At 39.2% G+C, this 21,100-nt stretch overlaps 1 protein-coding gene across 1 annotated transcript in view; it reads right to left on the bottom strand.

The window, feature by feature from the left end:
• Positions 1 to 2,852: 2,852 nt before the first annotated feature.
• The window catches only part of LOC139722935 (uncharacterized), a 66,547-nt gene continuing 48,299 nt past the window's right edge, over positions 2,853 to 21,100 (bottom strand). The window contains exons 8-11 of the mRNA XM_071634218.1: positions 14,386 to 14,545; positions 8,117 to 8,230; positions 5,172 to 5,296; positions 2,853 to 4,360 (exon numbers count right to left, since the gene is read on the bottom strand). Coding sequence (XP_071490319.1) covers positions 3,290 to 4,360; positions 5,172 to 5,296; positions 8,117 to 8,230; positions 14,386 to 14,545 — 1,470 coding nt within the window. The 3' untranslated portion in view covers positions 2,853 to 3,289. The remainder of the gene's footprint in view (positions 4,361 to 5,171; positions 5,297 to 8,116; positions 8,231 to 14,385; positions 14,546 to 21,100) is intronic.

The following is a 21,100-nucleotide window of genomic DNA, read 5'->3' as shown; positions in this document are numbered from 1 at the left end:
GTAACTCCTAAGAATCACATTTCATCATTCATGTCACTGCAGAGTGCAGCAACAACAGTTTACATAAGGCATGTGAACATCGAGTGAAAACTATAAAAATGACATAAAATATAGATATAGCACATACGAAATATTTTGAGTAAATTCACACATAGAATGATGAAAAATTATTGAGAGAGAGAGAGAGAGAGAAGAAAAGCAAAGAAAAAGAACTGTCTATACAATGAAGGAGCCAGCAAACACACATGATGATTACCAAAGCTTTTTTCATACGTACTGTATAAAGGTATAAAGTTTGATCTTGTGCGCACTTGAGGGACTCTGCATACCACAAATACGCATAATCTTGTTACTTTAATTGAGCATTCCTTCAAGAAGTCTTGCAGAGAGTTATGGTCATACCGTTGCAGCCCTCAGTACCATCACATCAACTACATGATTCTAAATTACCTGTAGGTGGTTGTGTGTTGTTGTTGTTTTTTTGTTTTTTGCACTCACACTACAGCTAGTACACTCAAACGCTCATATAATTTTTGACTGAAGAAAGACATATACACTTGGGACAATTGTAATTACTACTGTACACATTCATGCAAGGCCTGTTAGGTAGTGCGTTATGTTGGCAAAGTACTGATGATGGGACAGAAAATTCAAGCATGATATACATTTCACTCTCTTTAAAGCATTTCAGGATGCACAAAATTAGCAGATAAAAATTTGACTGACATATATAAAATTTGAGACTGCACAGAGATGAGCACACCTGGAAAAGTGGTGCTACCACTCATCATTACACACATGACACTTTGGCTAGAATTCACGAAGGTGAATAATTTAAACCATTGTTCATACAAATTTCTTCTGTGTAAATATGATTAACAGACTATGTACGCCAATAGATGTCCCAGAGACTCCAACCCAAAGCACCTTCTGATCCGGAGATTCCCCGCCTGAAACCCCTGGCAAACGGGAGACTCCAACTTGATGTGCGCGAAGTTCCTTGTTGTCGCGGTCCAGCTTTAGGGTTCTAGATGTTATCTCGTGATCTCTAAGGCTTATTTTTCAACATACGATGACACTAAGTAAGAAATCATTTCAAACGGGAGAAATTAAATCTCAGGCAGGAGAACAGGAGATTTTGCAAAAATGGGCTTTCTGCGGGAGATCTCCCGTCGAAAACGGGAGAGTTGGAGTCTCTGATGTCCAGTAACAAACGCGAGCTGATATGCACATGTCAAAGGTATGTCTACTTCATTGTTTATTTTGGAGTATGGTCTACATTTGTACCATGGTCTTAAAGTTAAAACAACCTTCGTGAATTCGGGCCCATCTTTCTCATTCCACAACATCTAAAGAGAGGGCAAGTTAAGATATTTACAACAGGCAATATGACCTGAAGCATCACAACTACAATTATAATATCAGTCAAAGTGATGCAAGATCGTATCTTTAAAGTACACGTAACAATACTTGACTGAATTCCAATACAGTTATGTACTTAATTGGCACAAATGACAACGTGACAAATACAAAATATGAAGTACCATGACACACATTCGATCTTTAGTGTCCCATTTTACAATGTTTGAAGAAGGCGCAGTTTTCAGTATTTACAGCAACCAAACATGACAAATTACACAATGAGGAAAGCTGCTTTATATGGTCAAATTACAGCACTGAACATGTTCCCACTTACCAAATGATGAACTTTGAGGCAATGTGCACCGACACCTTGTATTTTTGCAAAATTTTTGTAAAATTTTAATCTGTACAATCAATGCTAAGTATTGTTAAATACACAAAATGTGAACAATAGTTACAATAAAAATGTTTCCAGACTAAACTGTCAACAGTTATGGTTTATTGCAAAAAATACTGACATTTCCTTATATTTTAAGCTTCACTGCAAACAATTTATATGGTAGGATGTTTTGTGATACAACAGAGAAACACATATGCATCAAATGTGATATCTTGAAAATGTTTAAAATCACTGCTCCCAAAGGTAAACAGGACCTTTAAGGTCCTTGCTGTTCAAAGTTTCCCATACATATAACCATAATAGATAGATATTCAATATGTACATTTCATGTATCATTAAAACCATATAAACATTATTTTTCATTGGCTAAATACCTAAGCAAAATTAAAAAAATATATATATTGTGAAAGAACAAGCAGAAACCATAGGGCTGCTATCAAAGGTTCACCCTACAAAAAGCTGCAATTGCATTTGATTAACCAGAATTTTGATTAAACATCAACATTTGATTTAACATTTGATTAACAAATAAATGCTATGGAACTGAAGAAAGACAACAGACAATGCAAATAAAACAAAGGCAGCAAACATTCAAGGGTAGCTTTCAGAATGTTCAGAGTTCTATCTTAAATTATAGTTGAATTCTAAAATTTGATTTCCTATCTTTAAAGTTACATTTCAAGCTAGCTAAAGACGGAAAAAAAATTGAAGTAAATTTCTATGGCATGAATTTAAAGGCAGGAATAAGTAAAACAAAAATCAAGTTGCACTTTTTGTAATTACAATAGTCTACCATCATGAACAAGAGCACAATTTCCCAAAATAGTACTACAACACTATGAATGAGGGACAACAACGGAATTACCATACTCACAAGAAAGGAAGAGAGGACATGATTTCTCTAACGACTTAAAATGTCTATGACCTGAATAGCTAGTTTACAAGATATTTCAACAACATTGTTTTTCAAACTAAATTTGTTATCAATGACAAATGGCAAAATTTATGTGGATTTAACAAGAGGTATTTAACACCTTTTTGTACAATGATTACCTTATATAGAATACGATACATAATGTTAACCGTTGAGAACGACTACCGAGTATACTTGGGCAAGCGTCTATGGGAAATGCATGTTGTAGCAAAATCAAACCGTCCTCAACGGGTTAAAAGTCTCATTTCTGTAATGATGTCTATTAAACAAATCTGATGAATAAATGGTTAGAATTTGAGGGACGCACTCACGTCAGAGAGATACTGCACACAAAGGTCAACCTCATTAATTTTCAGCAAATTGAATTTTATATCAATACTGAATAATTAAAGATAATATAAAGTTTTAGTACCTCAAAAGTTTCCCTGAGTTCCCTTGTCTTAGTACAATGTATGTGTTTCAGTGTTTCACTTTCAAACTGTTCATTTTCTCTTGTATCTGTCAAGTACTGTTCAGATGTGCCCAATAAAAGCTGTGGGCTTGATTGTCACATCTATAATTGACACTTTGCAATTGCATTGTTCAGAGTTGTATTAGAAAATTTGTGAGTGTGGATGGTATGGAGAATGCATTCCCCTAGGCTGTTGGGCGGGGTTCCTCGAAAGTCTGGGTGCGATCTGTGCTTGAGTGACATACCCGCTATGAGGGGGTGCCGGCATTTCATGTCTTGCGCCTAAAGTTGCATCACAATTCTCAGTCAGCTGTGGTGGAGTAACGTTGCCTGCAACAGCTGCTACCGGGGTTCTGCTGACATTTTCCTCTGGACCTTGATTTTGATCCCTCTCGCCTACAAGGGGAGTAATTTCATCATCAAATGATGCTTTCCAGTCCTTGTCCTCCTGGAGACATGATTCCAGCTCATCGCTGAATTGGTCAGATCCTGACTTCAAGCCTGCACTGGTCCTGGCATGGTCTATAACTGCATGCACTGGTGAGGCATCAGGGCTGATCTTGCTGCCACCCAAGGGTTTTCCTCCACCAGCACTGGTCACTGGGGCGATTGCTGTGTTATCCACGTACCCAGAGTCCAGAGGCAGGGCAGATGACATCACAGGAGCTGGACTGTAAGCTGCCATTTCGTTCTCCTTGGGCTGAAAAGGCACATAAGAGCTGGTAGCTGCACATGGTGGACCAAACTGATCATCAGCATCAGGAGCATCCTTGTCCACCTCTGGATTCATCCCAGTAGTACCTTGACCAGGTGTACTTTGTCCTGGAGATATGTAATGCTGGGCATCATAGCCATCAATGGTCTGTCCTCCAGAGGAAGTGGTCAACATGCCTAAGGGGCTTCCCTTCCCTAGAGAGTCCTGCATGACATTCGCTGGTAAGTATGGAGAGGTGGAGTCATTTCCTCTGGAATTCCTTGCAATCTGGGTATAGCTAATGCCATCTGTTGACATCTGAGTATATCCATCTGCTTGATGACTGGCCTCATTATCTTGAGCCAGAAGGGGCACCTTTGCAGCTCCTGAAGGTACCATGGTGACATATTCTTGAGGCAGCTTACTCTCCACTGCTACCTCCTCATCTGCTGTGGCTGCAACAGCCAGCTGGTCAAACACCTCTGGTTCAGGTCTCGGTCTGAGGTTCACACGGTCCGTCTGGAAAATACAGCAACAAACTGACTAAATCCTGATGTACTAGCTTTTGGTTAAAACTTGCCTTCATTCTTGATTATACAAAGATATTCATGTGCATCTCAGAACTACTAAATTGGGGTGTGCCAAGAGGATTTTTCTCTCTCTGTTCTTTAAAAGTTGTCACTAAAAAACCCTGTTACAAATCCATTTACTGATGCTGACTTTTTCTCTCTTTTTCAAATTCTCTAGATTTTGAACTTCCAAATGCCCTTTGCTGTCAAACCTATTCATAATAGCCATCCAACTGAGATGAACGTTTTCAGTGGCCGTATACGGCAGGTGGCTGATATAGACAGGTGGCCACTAAGGCAGGTTTGACTGTTTTTCCTCTCGATTCATTTCTACATGGTTATCACAAGAAGACAACCAACAAAGTTAGGACAAAACCAGCCTGAAATTGAGATGCACTCACACATTAAGGAGATGAAGTCATTTCAATATAATACATGCTTTGAACAGTTACAGATTTTAAAAGATACAGACACTTGGAACTTTGGTCAATACGTAGTTTATGTATTACACACAAAAATTTGCCAACAAATATCCAATTTCCAATTTTTATTTTACCGTGCAAATTTCCATGGTGAAAGATCTGTGACTTTATCAAAATATTACTGTAAGAGATACAATATCATACTCTGAGTCACTGAAAAAAAGGAAAGTCTCAAAGATATTTTTGAACTGAACTGGGGAAGGAGGGGGGAGTGGGCAAAGGGACAGTGAGGAATAAGTAGAGCCTGGATGGAGGTTTATTTGGCAAAATATGACTGACCGTGGTAAAAATTGGCTCCGGAAACTGGTCAAAGTTGTTCTTCAGTCGCTGGTAGGAGTACGCAAACAGCACCAACAGAATGAGAACACCCAACGTACCAATTACATAGAAGATGAAGAGAAAATCTGCAGCAACAAAAGAAGTACAAAAATGTGAAAAAAAAATTGGACAATATCAAAGAAATAGAAATGGAATGTCACGTCATAAATATTTTGGGTAGGGATATACAAGGTGATATACAAACTGTAGAATTGTATTTGTAGTGTCCGCAGAGATGCAGTGCTGACTATGGTGTGCCTCAAGGCTCTGTCATAGGGTGTATTCGAGCGCTCTCCTAAAGTGAACTGTACCGTATTGTACCTGCGTTGCAAGAGCACTCGAACACTCCTAAAGCGTACCATACCGTACTGTATCGAGCCAACAGTGGACAACTTCCAGATGTGCTCCAAAAGGGTACCAAAAGCGGACCAAAAGTTTGCATGTGAAGAATGTGTGTAACATGCACATACATCATAATGCGAAGAGTTCATTCTCCTTGTTCGGGACATCTGTAAGTAGTTCAAGCATGCCAGATGAATGACCCTCTTGCTAAAAAATGCATGACCCCCTCCAAAAATAACTCATGAGGTATGCTTTCTCAACAGAGCAATCGAACGCTCCAAACCTGCACAGTTCAGTACAGAATGCATTAGTTCAGTGTGCTTCGGTTCGCTTTAGAGCTCTTGAACACACCCATAGAGGCACTTCTCTACACACTGCACAGTGCACCTACATGTATTTCTCATATCATCAAGGCTCGCGGTCTTGAGTCAATGATTTATACTGACGACACACAGGTTATTTAGTATTCCTACGTAATACAGGGGTGGATCCAAGAATTATGTGTGTGTGTGGGGAGACAACTAACATTTCTGGTGTCACTTCCGGGTTTCATTTCACTTCTTTCTTTTTATTTCTTTTGTTTTTAACAAAAAATAAAGGGGGGAGGGGTGTACGCTGGTTGCGCCCCCCTCTGAATCCACCACTGGTAATGAGCAATAGGCATCCATCTTGGGATTTGCTGTTTGCAGAGATATCAAGCTGTGGATCACTGAAATCTATCTTAAAGGTTCTCTGAAATACAAATGCATGTTGATTTGTGTTGATTTATGATACCCTCAACATCACTGTTGCGGTGAAATGAATACCTAGCAATAGTCCATATATTTGCATGCTTCTGTGATATTAATGTGACCAACAAAAGACATAGCGAGGTAACATGCAAGTTATGCTCAGTCGAGGGGAAGGTGCATTCCAGTGTCTTTTGTTAAACATATCAGTACTGTAGCAATGATTGACAGATGAGGTCACAACAGGAATATTGGTTTGGAAGGATTTTTTTTTTTTTGGTGGGCATATAGTAAACTGAAGAAAAATAGAAGAAAAATTAGTTAAAAATATATGGAATGTTTCTAGATATTTGTTTCACTGCAAAAGTGATGTTGAGGGTACCATAAATCAACACAAATCAACATGCATTTGTATTTCAGAGAATTTTTAAGCTCAACACAGCAAAGGCTGTATTCGTACCTTTCACTCGCAAATATGCTTAAGTCATGTCCTACCCAGTCCCTATCAGTCAGCGATACATAAGAAAATATGTCACCACCTGGCTCAAAGTCCACAAAAGGTGGCCAAATGAATTTCCACTTTTCTACATAGGCCTACACGATTAAAAGAGAAAGCTTTAAAATGACATATGATTTGTTAAAATGAGACCACCGGTGACCCAGTCAAAAAGTGATTGAAGTACATTTGTAAAGGTTACGAGGTGCAGTTTCACAGAAACAGGAGAAAAGGGGATTTTAAGATTCGGGTCACGCAGACATGCTGTGCAGAAGTATCAATTTCCAAGGGACAGCAGCGCCTATTCAAAACAATATGGTCTAGAAAAACTGCTAAAATCTTCATTTCAGTTTCATTTAGAGCACCAAATTCTGACGGTAGGTGAAGAAACAATTACTTTCCCAGGTAAGACAAATGATGAATAAAGTTTGAGTCTGCCAACCTTGATGACGTATTTTGGTCCATTATAAAGAATCCTAATCTGTTCCTCTTTGCAGGTTTTGACCTGGACATCACATATACCATACCCAGCACTGCATCTTCATGTTATCATGGACTACCTTCTTGACACAAAGGATCACCTCGCCCACATTGATGTTCAGATATGCGTGCTCTATCAGTCCAGTCAGGGACTGACAAGAAAATCAAATGAAAGACTCCAGCACCCCTCCCAAGATCTTGGCCATTGACCACATGATTGCCAGGAAAATTGGCACACGCAGCACCCACAAGGTAATCTATAAAAATGAATAGATTATTATTCCGCAATTATTCAAATTTATTTTTGATAAATTAATTATGCAAATTTATGCTTGAAATTATTGTAATTGGCTGTTAATCTGTAAATAAAGGACCAAAACTGCTTATTATTGGTCTAGGTACTCTTTTTAGGATCCTTATTGAATATACATTAAAAAAGTGACTGTATCAAATTTGTTTGCCTATGTATTTTATTGTATTTAATACTTCTTATATATTTCATTTGCCAACACTATTCCGATTATAACCAAAATGAAATTAATTGATTTTAATCAGTAAAAATAAAAATGATAACAAATTTATGAATTTTGGCTAGAAACAGAATTTGCATTGGATTTGTACATGAAATCACATTTGTGAGCAATTTTGGGTCTGACATGCACTTACAAAATATTGCGTAACTTCAGAACCGCGTACCTGAGCATCACAAATTTGGTCTCAAAAGTTGCATGAAAAGAAAGAAGTCATGAAACGTTGCTGCCCGAGATTTTTATGTCACAGATTTATTGTGAAAAATCCCCCCCCCCTCGTCTTTTTAGGGTTAACCAGAGAATGACATAAATTACACTGCTCCGTCTTACTTCTTGCTCCACTCTTTACTTGTACAGCTTCAACAGGATGCCTTTGTGAGACTGAAAACCCAACTTCATTGTAACCAGCTAACATGATATCATATGATTCATTTGTGCGTAGGTCTGTGGAGAAACAAAGAAAGAAGACAAACATTAGAAAATATCATGCACAGCGAGGATACATTTTTATTTTTCGGAAACTTAATTTCGCCATAAATTCTTCATATGAAATCAAAGAACAGGGAAGCTAGGGATTGCATGTAACAGCAGTTTCTTTCCATATGGAGAAATAATGTCAATAATTATAATAAAGAAAGACGAACCAAACTAGAGCAATTTGACTGTCGTGCACAACCAACTTACTTTCATGTCTCTACTTCTCATGTAATCACTACATCTGCCATAAGAACACCATCTTTCATCTCTGTGTTGATGAAAGTTAATTGATCATGACTACCGATTGAGGATAGACCTTTATCCTTTCAGCACAAAAGAAATATTTTCCAATTCATTTCTCAGCATTCCACCGTCAGGACTACTATTGGACTTAGACCTAGGGAAACTTAACAGAAAACAATTTTGGTAACTCATGTTGATCTTTCACTTGAACTTTTTTTTTCTTCCCTGTATTAAATTCAGGAAAATTATTGTTGAGTTTTCAATATTTTTTTTCCTTCTTACCACATAACATGAATGATGGGCAATGATAAACTAATTTTCCAAATTAAGATTTTTAGCTGAAGAAAAGTGGTCTTTGACCTTGACCTGTCACCACCCTCATGTTCATACAAATAAATGTGAATTGATTTCTACCCTGCCCACAAACTTATATAATCATCCGATATTTTGAGCTGTGGAAATGACTGGTAATATTTTTATTTCCTTCTTTCCCACAAGTATAGTGACATTTGAACTTGTACCACTCATTGTCCCTTTATGGAAATACTCATCCATTTCAATCCTTCCTAACAAATCATACAAGCACTAGACATCCCAAGATGATGTTACAGCTCTGAAAAATGCAAATCCAGCCAAAGTTCAGAGACCTTTGAACTTGAGGGTTTGACCTTGATTTATCAGCTCTTGTATTTCCATGTCACATAGCATACCTCCAGGGTGCTTATACAGTTGAACCTCTCTTATCCGGCCTCCCTTTATCCGGATCTCACTATTATACGGACGCAATCTCGCCGTGATTTTTTTTTTTTTTTAATAATTACGGGAGGAAAGGGGGATTCCCAACTCCTTGAGAACTCCTACACAAACACACATGAATTACATATTACTTCCAACATGATTAACATACATTACATCAAATATCCTTCCAAATTGCTTACCTTCAGACATTTTAACATCCCCAAACATCCCCAAATCATCACAAGAACATGGACAGATTATGCGCTCGAGTCCTCTCATATCGCATTGCCATATAGGTCCATACACAGCCGTCGATATGACTAGATAGACATGCATTGTTTCGAGTCATTGGCTGAGCAACGAATGATATTGAACACTCAAAAATTGTTCACACACAGTACACACACAAAGAGAGAGCGGGAGAGAGAGTGTGGGGAAGAGAGCAACCCAATCGCAATGCGCTATCACTTTTTACCTTGGGCCCGGTACGGTATTTACAGGTAATGTAGCTGTCTGTTACTGAGTGTAACAATGAAAAGGTTGCAGTATACACATTACTACATGTGGTACTACAATGGGCTACATCAGTACATGTGTATATATATATATATATGTACATGTATAAAGCATAGAGTCTCCCGTATCCGGCCAAATCCCTTATCCGGATGAGCCCCGGTCCCGACTTGTCCGGATACGAGAGGTTCAACTGTATAACTTTTTTTTTTCACCACTTGCCCGGTCAAGCAAACCAGATTTTCAAATTGCAGCAGAATCCTTGCCCGAAAATAAAGTCCAGTAATAACAAAATGTGACCCGCGACAACGGTTTCAGGCAAAAGTCGCAAGAGCAAATTTCCTCCTAGGCGGGGTACAAAGATCTTTACCATTATTTTTGTCGATTTGGGTTTTTTGCAGAAATCGAATCTTTGATATGTTTTCTACATTTACACTAAATTTCATAGCATAAGACTACGTTTTTCCTATCGAAAATGGAATTTTAAGCACCCTATGTTGGATCGCACTCGTCAGTTTCGAGCTTCTTTCGAATGCTGCGCCAATATCCCCAGCGTTGCTACGGCGCAAGGTCTCGCATGCGATTGGCTGGTGCGTTGCACACATTTACATAATTCGGCTTTCAGAGACACCTCCAGTTGCAGCGTTTGGGGAATGCTTTGTCCACGTATGCATGATTACATGCTCCATTGTTCTTGCTATAGTGGTTTATACGCTGCAGTGCGTGCTCTTCGTTTGGCTTTCAATCCAAACTATTCTACCGCAATGTTCGACAACGGAAGTGAAACAAATATCATTTAGCACGACATAATCGTGTGAAAAGAAAAAACAATACCCGGTAGTCTACTTGTACATGTAGTAAAAATTATGACAGCAGACTGACTCAAGGGAAGGTAGATGAGAGGAAAGGAGAGGTCACATGAAACCAGTTATATTCAAATACTACACATCAAGATCGCACGAAACTAACGAGTCGTGTTTGTTTGTTTGTTTTAATATAATTAACACCACCGAACAAGGCAACATATGCACGGCTTGTAAAAGCAAAACAAACAGGAAGCGTGACCTTTGCCAGCACTGGCATTTTTCTGCCTACAAAAGGGTCGCCAATGATAAAGTCAAATCAACAACAATGAAAATGCGATTTGTAAATGTGTGGATTCGCCACCCGCTCCTGTTACATGCACATGGTCATGGCGTGTGGATGCCATTGCGTAATGCGTGCGCCCATACACATGTACACCATACGTGCAATTATCGTATCCGCCATCTTGAAAGACGTAATGGTAAAACAAACCCGAGCGAACGGCATTGTTTTTCGGCTCCATACGCTGAGCTCCTAGGAAGGGTGCCCGGGAAATTTGACTCTCTCAGTGAGCCAATCAGAAGGCTATGCGGTTGCTAGAGGCGGAGCTTAACATCGATTGGCATCATCGTACCGATGGGTGATTCTCACCTCGCATCGCCGCTCAGACATTGTCTTTGAGAAAGAGGTGAATCTTCAAAGCCTGTTTTCTCGCAATTTTGTCAGGCTAACAACTTAAAAGTGCATTTTATTATACAAATGATGCACAGGATAGAGTGCGTTAGTGGAGGCGTATAGCGCACTCGAGGGTATTTACAATTGTGAAACATGCACGAGGCGAAGCCGAGTGCATGTTGCACTACATTGTAAATACCGAGAGTGAGCTGCATCTCCACTAACGCCACGAAATGATCCTGTGCATCATTTGTTTTATAAAATGGGTCGAAAACTAACAGCATTTTTCACGTACCTTTGTGGGTCAATACCATTACCAGTCAGCTACATGTAGCACTCGCTCGAGTCAAGCACGTCGCACTCGGAAATCCCGCACATAAGTACTGTACGTACGTATAAGAGTACTAGGATACGTACGCCACATATTAAGCACACAAGAAAGGCCGGCCGGCAGCCCGAACTAGAAGTTGTTTACAGGATTGACAGCGCGTATAGTAGCGCGCAACGCACTTGCAACAACTGATTGAGTGCGCACTGGTACTGCAGTGCAATGGTACTAAAGTAATCAAAGCCCACGTGACTCATTTCAGCGCTTCCTATTGGCTACGTTCTTGAACCCATTTTATAATTCGCTTTCCATGCCCACTTATGGTGCCAAAGAATGCAAGTGTTTTATATCAATGCAAAGCTTAGGAAATGGGCAATGTGATTCAGTGAAAAAATGAATTTTCAAAATGCCCGACTTTTGCCTGAAACCGTTGTCGCCGGTCACAAATGATAAAGAAAATCACAATTACAAGTCAAGGGCTTAATGAAACACAATCACTTGAATGAAAAGCACATGTTGATTTGAGTAACAAACTTAGTTCGATTGAGAGCTGGTGTAATACTGCATTGGGGCTTCTTCACGCATATTTTACACATAAGTGATGGAAAGTTGCTGAAGTGAAATTTTAGTGTATAGCCTCAAGAAAGAGTCATTATTTTGGATTTCTGTATTCTGATCATTTTGTGGGTTTATAGGGAGGAAAAAGTAAAAAAAAAAAAAATTGGCTTCAAACCTTTTTGCTTGCCCAATGTGGGCAAGCACTTTTTAAAATGTTTCAAAACACTTGCCCAACTTTGACTTTCACTTGCCCCAGGCAATCAGGCAAGAGCTTATGTAGCACCCTGATACCTGGGCCATGTTTCACTAAAACATGGGAGCTATGTCAAGCCACACAATGAAAATGAAGGTGGGGATAGGTGCAGTTCAGGGCCACATTTTATCAAAAGATAGAATTAATTTTAAATTTCCTACCACACAGGCTGCCTTAGACTTACAGTTGAAATCAACTTCATTGTATATAATCGATTTTAACTCTTCATAAGACAAGGCCCTTATCAACTTGGGAAGGATATATGTGACCCTGCACCACAAAACGAACAAAAAGTCGCTAGATATGGATTTTTAGTTAAGGGCAGATTATGAAAGAGCAGACTCTAAGCTTCAAAATGATGTATAACTCAATTCACATGGACTCTCCTAACCTACCTAAATACTGGAAAGAAAGCACACACTCTGGAAAAGTGTGAACTGAGAAAAGAGGCTTTGAAGTACAGGGTCTATTCAAGCGCTTCATCTTTCACCAAGCCGCACTAGCTGTGCGACGAAAGGGACAAAACACAGGAAGTCATACAACAGAGCAACAACAATGAAGGGATTATCAGATTAAGCTGAAATTGAGCATGGTCTTTTAACACATTCTGTCCATGATTAATGCCAACTTTCAAACCACATGCAATATCCTTTCAAAAGTTATCAAACTTGAAAGTAAAGAGTGTGTAAAAGATTCCAAGAAATAAAAAAGGGGACTCTTAGACATACCTGATTATTCTACTCTCCTAAAAAAAAAGGTTCTAGAAAAACTGCTTAATAACACACTTTCCAATGAGTGTTATGATCCCAAACTTCAGCATAATGTAGAAGAAAGATAGTTCTTTCAGAAAATATGAAAAACTCAAGATTGGCTTAGTTGACCCATTTCACCTTTTTTTAGTCCTCACGTAAAATCAAGTGGTGCGACTTTGTGTTTGTTTTGTGATGCACGGTCACATATTGACATTCAAAATGTACTCTAGAACGTGCAAGGTGGGGGCAAATTATTATTCGAAAATGTAAATGCCCAGCTCAAAACTCTCAAAAGGCAGGCCAAAATAATTTCTAACAGAGTTGAAAAGAGTAAATCTGTAGCATTAACATAATATTTAACATGTTGAAATTGGACCATCCTAACCCAATAAAAAAGGGACAGAAATGAGAGAGTTAAGAGCTGCGGCTTAATAGAAAGGGGAGAAAAGAGGATTTGAAAGTTGGGATGACTCAGGTATACTGTGCAGAAGTATTAACGAAAACAAAGTATGGTCCATTTAAAAACAACAACAAACAAACAACAACAAAAAACATGCTAATATCTCTGTTTCAGCTTTGTTTTAACTGGTTCCTTTAATATGGGAACTTAGTATACTAGGTTCCTGTGGCATCACCTGATATACAGGGAACCTGGTTATATCAGAAACGCATTTGGGGGCATTGGAGGCTCTTGGAGAAATAAGAACAGGTTAAGCTGGCAGATTTTGACAGTACAATATTGTCGGTAGAGTAAAGATCACTCCTTTAGATAAGACAGACATTAAATATTTCAGTTAGTCAACAATAATGCCATATTCAAATTCATGAATAATGCCATATTTTGGTCCATTACAAAGAATCCCAATCTGCAACTTTGTGTGGATTTTTGACCTGGGTGGTCACGAATACCTTCATAGTGAAATGGTTCCATACATCAGAGGACCATTCTACTGATTCCAAAACTGTCCCTATATTCAGTTGAATTGAACTTAGGATTGATGTTTTAGCGCTTATAGTGAAATACCTCCTTGAACTACATAGCAAGAAAATCCATTGAGCAGAGCCTCTGAAATCATGATGACATACTGTGGGATGAACCGATGGGCAGACTGCAGACATCCCGAGAACCTGAATGTAATGCCTGGAGCACCCTTCAGAGCTGAGGCAAGAAAAGCTCATAAAGACAGGAGAAAGGGCTTTCCACGTCTATACTCTTAATATACTCTGCATACATAGTGTACATACTTTGCTTGCTCACCTGGTATTTCAAGGCTAAAGTTGTCATTATCAACCAGATTATGTTTGTATTCCTCCGACAGAGAAAGGTTATGGGCTCGTTCTGCTCCTGAGGAACGCTGTTTTGTCTTCACTTCGAAGCCCAGCAGTCCTTGATATGGTCCAGCAGTTAGCATTTCCACCTTGGGGGAAATAAAAACAAGGAAAAGTAGAAATTACGCGGTGCGTAATATATGTCCCCGCCGGAAGTAGCATTTTGTAGCAAAATGTACAATATACAGTTAAACTCACATAAGTCGATCTTCTCAGGACTGAGCAAAACACATCGACTTAGGCGATTTTCGACTTGTGTGTAAGTCGAAAAAAATCGACTTAACAACAGTTACACCACACGTACATTATGTATAGATGTACATGTATGTTGTCTACTCTGCAGCCGAGAGCTGGAGAGGTGTGCCGCAGCACGGGTCGCCCGGCAGGGCCGCGGCTAACTTTGCATGGACAGTGCATTAGTATTGGCAGTGGTGTATCTAGGGGGGGGGGGGGGGCAAGGGGGGCACGTGCCCCGGGCGCCACTCCTTGGGGGCGCAAAAAAAAAAAACGAAGAAGAAGAAAAAAAAAAGAAAAAAAGAAAAAAGAAAAGAAGAAGAAGAAGAAGAAGAAACTCACCAGAATTAAGGGGGGGGGGGCAGAAAACCAAATCAAAAAAAGATAAAAACAAAACATAACGATGACTCGGACAAAATGACAATGTTTATTGTGTTCACACAAGAATTCCATGTTATGTAAGCTGAAATACAATTTTTGGCTCGCTCGCTGCGCTCGCTCTCTAAATTTTATATAGAAGAAGAAGGTAAGAACAAAATGTGATGATGAAGCGGACAAAATGACAATGTCTATTGTGTTCACACATGTCATTTTATATTTAGCAGGCAAAATGTTTCACTGAGCAGCGGCTGCAATTTCTTTCGTTCTGAAGCGATCGCCAATTGGATCAAAAGAAGGCGCCAACGCTTTCAAACATACGGGGGGGGGGGGGGGCGCCAAAAAAATCAAACAAGATAAGAACAAAAAGTTATGATGACGTGGAAATATACAAATTTCGGCTCCCTCGCTCGTACTAATTTAGAGTATTTCTTCAAGCCCTCATTTTGTTGGTAAAAATCGTTATCTATAAGGCCGTCACTATATCTTGATTAGAATTGTAAGATTTGATAAGCAAAAATGACAAGACTTCCATGTTTTGTAAGCTGAAATACAACAATTTTCGGCTTGCTCGCTGCGCTCGCTCGCAAAAATTTATCAAAACAAAATGGAGATAAGAACAAAACATGATGATGATGACGCGGAAATATACAAATTTCGGCTCACTCGCTGGTACTAATTCAGAGTATTTTTTCAAGTCTTCAGTTTGTTGGTAAAAATCGTTATCTATAAGACCGTCACTATACATTGTATTTTGATTAGAATTGTAAGATTTGATAAGCAAAAAATGACAAGAGTTCCATGTTTTGTAAGCTGAAATACAAAAATTTTCGGCTCGCTTGCTGCGCTCGCTCCCCAAAATTTATCAAAATTAAAAAGGAGATAACAAAACGTGACGATGATGCGGAAATATACAAATTTCGGCTCACTCGCGCGTACATGGGGGGGGGGGGGCATTTCATGAAGCAATTTCTCAGATATTTCGTCTGACAAACTGTTAAAAGCTACTGAAATCCTTGCTTCTGATTGGCTGAAAGCAAATTTTGTCCGACAAGTTGTCGGACAAAATGCTTCATGAAATGCCCCTCTGATTTAGAATATTTTTTAAAGTACTCAGTTTGTTGGTATAGATAAATCGTTATCTATAAGGCCGTCACTATCTTGATTAGAATTGTAAGATTTGATAAGCAAAAAATGACAAGAATTCCATATTTTGTCAGCTGAAATACACAAATTTTCGGCTCGCTCGCTGCGCTCGCTCGCCAAAATTTGTCAAAATTCATTACATTCAAATCACCCTCAAAAAGACCCCTTTTAAGGACTTGAAAAGCATACCATGTGGACTTTGCTTAAAGTCCCTACCGGGATGGGGTTGGGGTTGAACAATAGTCTTTTTCAGAAATTAGGGGCGCAATTTTCGCGCTTGCCCCGGGCGCCGTTTTCCCTAGATACGCCACTGACTGTATTGGCACAGGTCCGATTACTTTACACCCTTGTTAAACCTTGGGGAAGTGAATATGAACGATATTTGAGCAGTGATTAATTCCAGTTTACCATACCGTGGCTTGAAATGCGTGTAGAGGTGTAATTCTGATTTACCTGTGCCCGTAACTTTCCCCCTACTTTCCGCTTTGAAAATCAGCAGCTTCATCCTTCCACTGCACAGCGCAGACTGCAAACATACACGGACTATACACAACCCAGTCGCTGTACGTACGTAGCGCTAGCGCGACAGGGCTGTACCAGCGGACCTCCAAACACGAAGAGAGTTCAACACTCGCATGCGATCGCTTTGAATTTTGATACTTTAGATCATTTTTTTGTCACCTGTCTGGCCGGCTAGTTCTTACGTAAACAAAAACTGGCGTCTCGTGATTTTGACAGTGATTTATTGCACAATAAAATCTTATTCCACTTAGGCACAGTGAATTTAATGGTTTTTCCGTGAAAGTGTTCTTGGAATTTCATCGACTTAGGCGAGTATTCGACTTACAAAATTCGACTTGTGAGTGAATTAATACACGTAAGTCAATGGGGAAAAATCGGGACGTTTTAAAATCATCGACTTGCGCGATTATTCGACATATGCGATGTCGACTTAGGCGAGTTTAACTGTAGGTCAAAAATCAAGGTCAAAGGTCAAAATTCTGTGTAGAAGTTTTGAAGCCCTCACCTAGTGCCATCGCATAAAGCAAACGGAATCGAAATCGGGTTAGAAATGGCGAAGAAGTAGCATTTTGTAGCCAATGTACAATATAGGTCAAAAATCAAGGTCAAAGGTCAAAGAAGTCAAAGGTCAAAATTCTGTGTGGAAGTTTTGAAGCCCTCACCTAGAGCCATCACATAAAGCAAACGGAATCGAAATCAGGTTAGAAATGGTGAAGGAGTAGCATTTTGTAGCAAAATGTACAATATAGGTCAAAGGTCAAGGTCAAAGGTCACAACTGAAATTCTATGTAGAAGTTTCAAAGCTCCCATGTAGTGCTATCATATAAAGCAAAAAGAATCAAAATTGGCTCATAAATGACAGAGAAGTAGCAAATTGAAGATATTTTGATCACACACGGACGCACAGACAGACAGACAGACAGACGGACGCACGGACGGACGCACGGACACACACACGTACGGAGCCCGTTTCATAGTCCCCTGCTCAAACTCGTTCGGCAAGACAAAAAGATGCATGATCATCAATCTGAGATGGTGATTTAAATAAGTTTGGCTGCCTGAAAACTTTGGGACTTACGGATTATACCTTTTATACAACACCTTCAAAGAATGTAGCTATCCGATTGGTTGATTGCCCATCACGTGACATTTAGTTGAAAGTTCCATTGCACGCTGTGGCTGTCACCCGTGCAATTTTGTTAGAGCAAAATGGATAGCGCATGTCTGACGTCATCCATTTCCATTAACTGCCATGTTAAACTCACCATTGACTCGAAGTTTTTGTTCCATCGTACAGCTCTGACGTCACAATAAACAAACATTTCCCGCACACACTCAACAATTACAAGCACGCTTACAAGTGCGATACCTTTGTCACTCATTTTTGTAAACAACTTTAACCAATCTGCTTCGCACACGTATGTATGGTGACTGTGACTGTTCGGTTATGCATATGTCTTTCACAGAAAACGGTTGCCACACCTGTTGACGTTCGAGGTGTTGAATAAAACAAATAGTGTAATAAAAATGGTCTTTACTCATGCAATGGAACAAGATTTTGCACTCGGTGAAAGATGAGGCCCACTATCACCTCATTGAGTAGAGCGCCTCTATCTTTCACCTTGAGCAAAATCTTGTACCATCACACTTGTTACCATTCACTATTTGTATGCTAAAGAGTGCAATGTACTATACCGTATGTTCCAAAAGAATTACAATAATGGTACCCTCCGCAACGATAACTTTAAAAATAGTGATTTAATCCAGTACAATTTCAGGGTATGAAACTATAACTCATTGCCCACATTTTACAAAAAACCCCATTCAATTTGCTTCAGTGGTCAAAGAGAAATGAGGATTTTTGTAGAGCATATCAGGAATCCCTTCCCTCCAAGTTCTGTCTATTGTGTTAACACATTATGTAGTTCCAAGAGCATCCAAGTGCTAAACTTGGAAGAATCAGACTCATGGCATGCTTTACAACAATGTGCATTTCTCTGTGACTGATTAACCAAATTGAATGGGGTTTTCTGCAAAATAGAGCTAAGATGTCATATTTCAAGACCCTGAAGTAGCATTTAGATGGCTTAATCATATTGGGTGTTTTCAATGCAAAAATCTGATTGCATTTTTTTTTTTGACATACTGTAGAGCTTCACTACATTTGCATCGGGTCTTCTCATCGTCTGGGATGAGATGGTCAAAGTTGTTGTCAAAGATCATCGCCCTGCATCAGACAGAACTGACCAGGGTGTATGTACCCTCTGCATTCAGATGTTATATTGCTCGTCCTCCAAGCTACTTTACTCAGTCACAAAACATCAGCAATGTAACCTTCTTGTACACAACAACAATCTTGCAACTGATTGACAAATTGCCCTTCATAGACGTAAATAGGCAATGAATTGATCAGTGTTTTAGAATTTCATGAATTTCAAGAACAATCTTTTCGAGTTTGAAGGAGAAAGACTTGATTCAGCAAATGAGTTGTATTAATGTATTACCGGTACTTGTCCTGATGGAAGATTCTACCATTGTTTATGTGTGTAAATAGAGAATTTCATATTTAAACTGGATGGTACTCTAACATAGTCACGCTTAGCTGAAACCGGTTTTACGCTTATTTGGCCAGATTCAACATTTCGTTACACATCACATTACTTGCTGAGTGTGATTAAAAAAACAAACAAACAAATATAGCCAAATAAAAAATGATACTGTGCAGATAAGATGAAAACGCAACATGCCATAAAATGGCCTGGTTGCGTGCAGTTATCTTTTGCAGCACCATAGACTACCATATTTTATTTTTTTTAATGCCATGCAATTACAAGTAATTCCTGCAAATTTGACCCAATTGTAAGTTAGCCAGCCCATTTGGGTGTAACAGTATGCCTCAGTCCAACACTAGGGCCATAGTGACACAAAACAAAAGGGATTATTAAGAGAATTAGGTAATGCCTATTTCTTGGCAATCTAAAGTTTCTGGATATCTGTGGCATTTGGTGAAGGGCACAATCTAGTGGATGTGTTAAAGGGCAAACAAAGCATGGGTTAAAGGCACACTTCAGTCACTTCTCAACGCATGATCTTACTCACTGAGGTTGGGTCTGGTTCACTCAGACATGTCGTTAATCTTTTACACTTATAATGCACCCAAAGATCAAGATCTTTCAAAGGTGAATATTAAAACTGATGCACATCTGTGTGAAAGGGTGCTTCAAATGTCACTAAGGGTGCATTTATCAACTCTTTTTCTCGGCAGAAACAGGTTTTCAAAACAGCTTTCAAGGAATTTTTACGAGTTGATAAACGCAAAGCTGTTTTGAAAGCCTGTTCGGAAAGCCTTTTCGAAAGCCGCAAATTTGTAGCTTTCCAAACAGGTTTCCTGAACAGGTTTTCAGAAACCTGTTTATAAAAGCCTTTTGGAGTTGATAAATGCAAAGCTGTTTTGAAACGGCTTTGTAGTATTGTACTGCAGTTACGAACAATGCACGCCTTATATGACCTCTTCTCCTTGGGTCGAATTGCGCAATGCAGCTGTGCAGTGACAGGCCAGTTGTCGTGTTCACGAAGAGTTGATAAACGCAACTATTTTGGAAGCCGTTTCTAAAGGGCTTTGGAAACGGCTTTTGAAAGCCGTTTAAAAAGGGGAAAGTTGATAAACGCAGCCTAAGAAACATAAAGTATGTTGTCATGGTGACAAACATACTATTAATTTATTTTTTAGATTAAATACATTCTTTTTAGGAAAAGGAATCTGAAACTGAAGGAGAGGCCACTTCATTCATTCATTCATTCATTTAAAAAAGCAGTAAGGGAAATGTTGATTTCACAGTACCGGTGATACTTTCTGTAGAAACACTTGATGACTCATTCTTTGTTCATTGTTGTATCTACATGTATTATGTTTCTTTCTCTCCGAGTCTCAGCACGTGCGGATGCACCTGCAGTATACTGTGCTCCTCTGATCCACTGGGATTCATTCCTTCTCTGTTGTTCATTATTCATGTTATGTCGGGCGAATCATGGTTCACTATAACGTCATGCCCTGAAAGGGCACGTAGAAATTTATGCTGTGTATACAGATGATTGCTTTTTGTCTTCTTCTTCTCCTTTTTCTCTCTTTCTCATTCAATATAACTTTTACATGACAAAAACAACACTTAATATGTGAATACATCACTGTAATTTATTAGTATAAATACAGTATGTGCATGTATGTATGTGTCTAGGTATAGAGGTATGTCGAGTTGATCTGGCGAGACTAGTATTCGGAGGTTTTTATCATCTCCTCCCCTTCCTTCTTCTCTCTCTCTCTCTCTCTCTCTCCCTAACCCTTATTCCACAAGCATCATGTTGGA

This window comes from Diadema antillarum, unplaced genomic scaffold (genome assembly GCF_040938485.1).
Source record: "Diadema antillarum isolate AM-2024a unplaced genomic scaffold, OU_Dant_1.0 scf00000178, whole genome shotgun sequence".
In the NCBI taxonomy this organism is placed as follows: domain Eukaryota; kingdom Metazoa; phylum Echinodermata; class Echinoidea; order Diadematoida; family Diadematidae; genus Diadema; species Diadema antillarum.
This window is presented reverse-complemented; position numbering and strand designations above follow the sequence as displayed.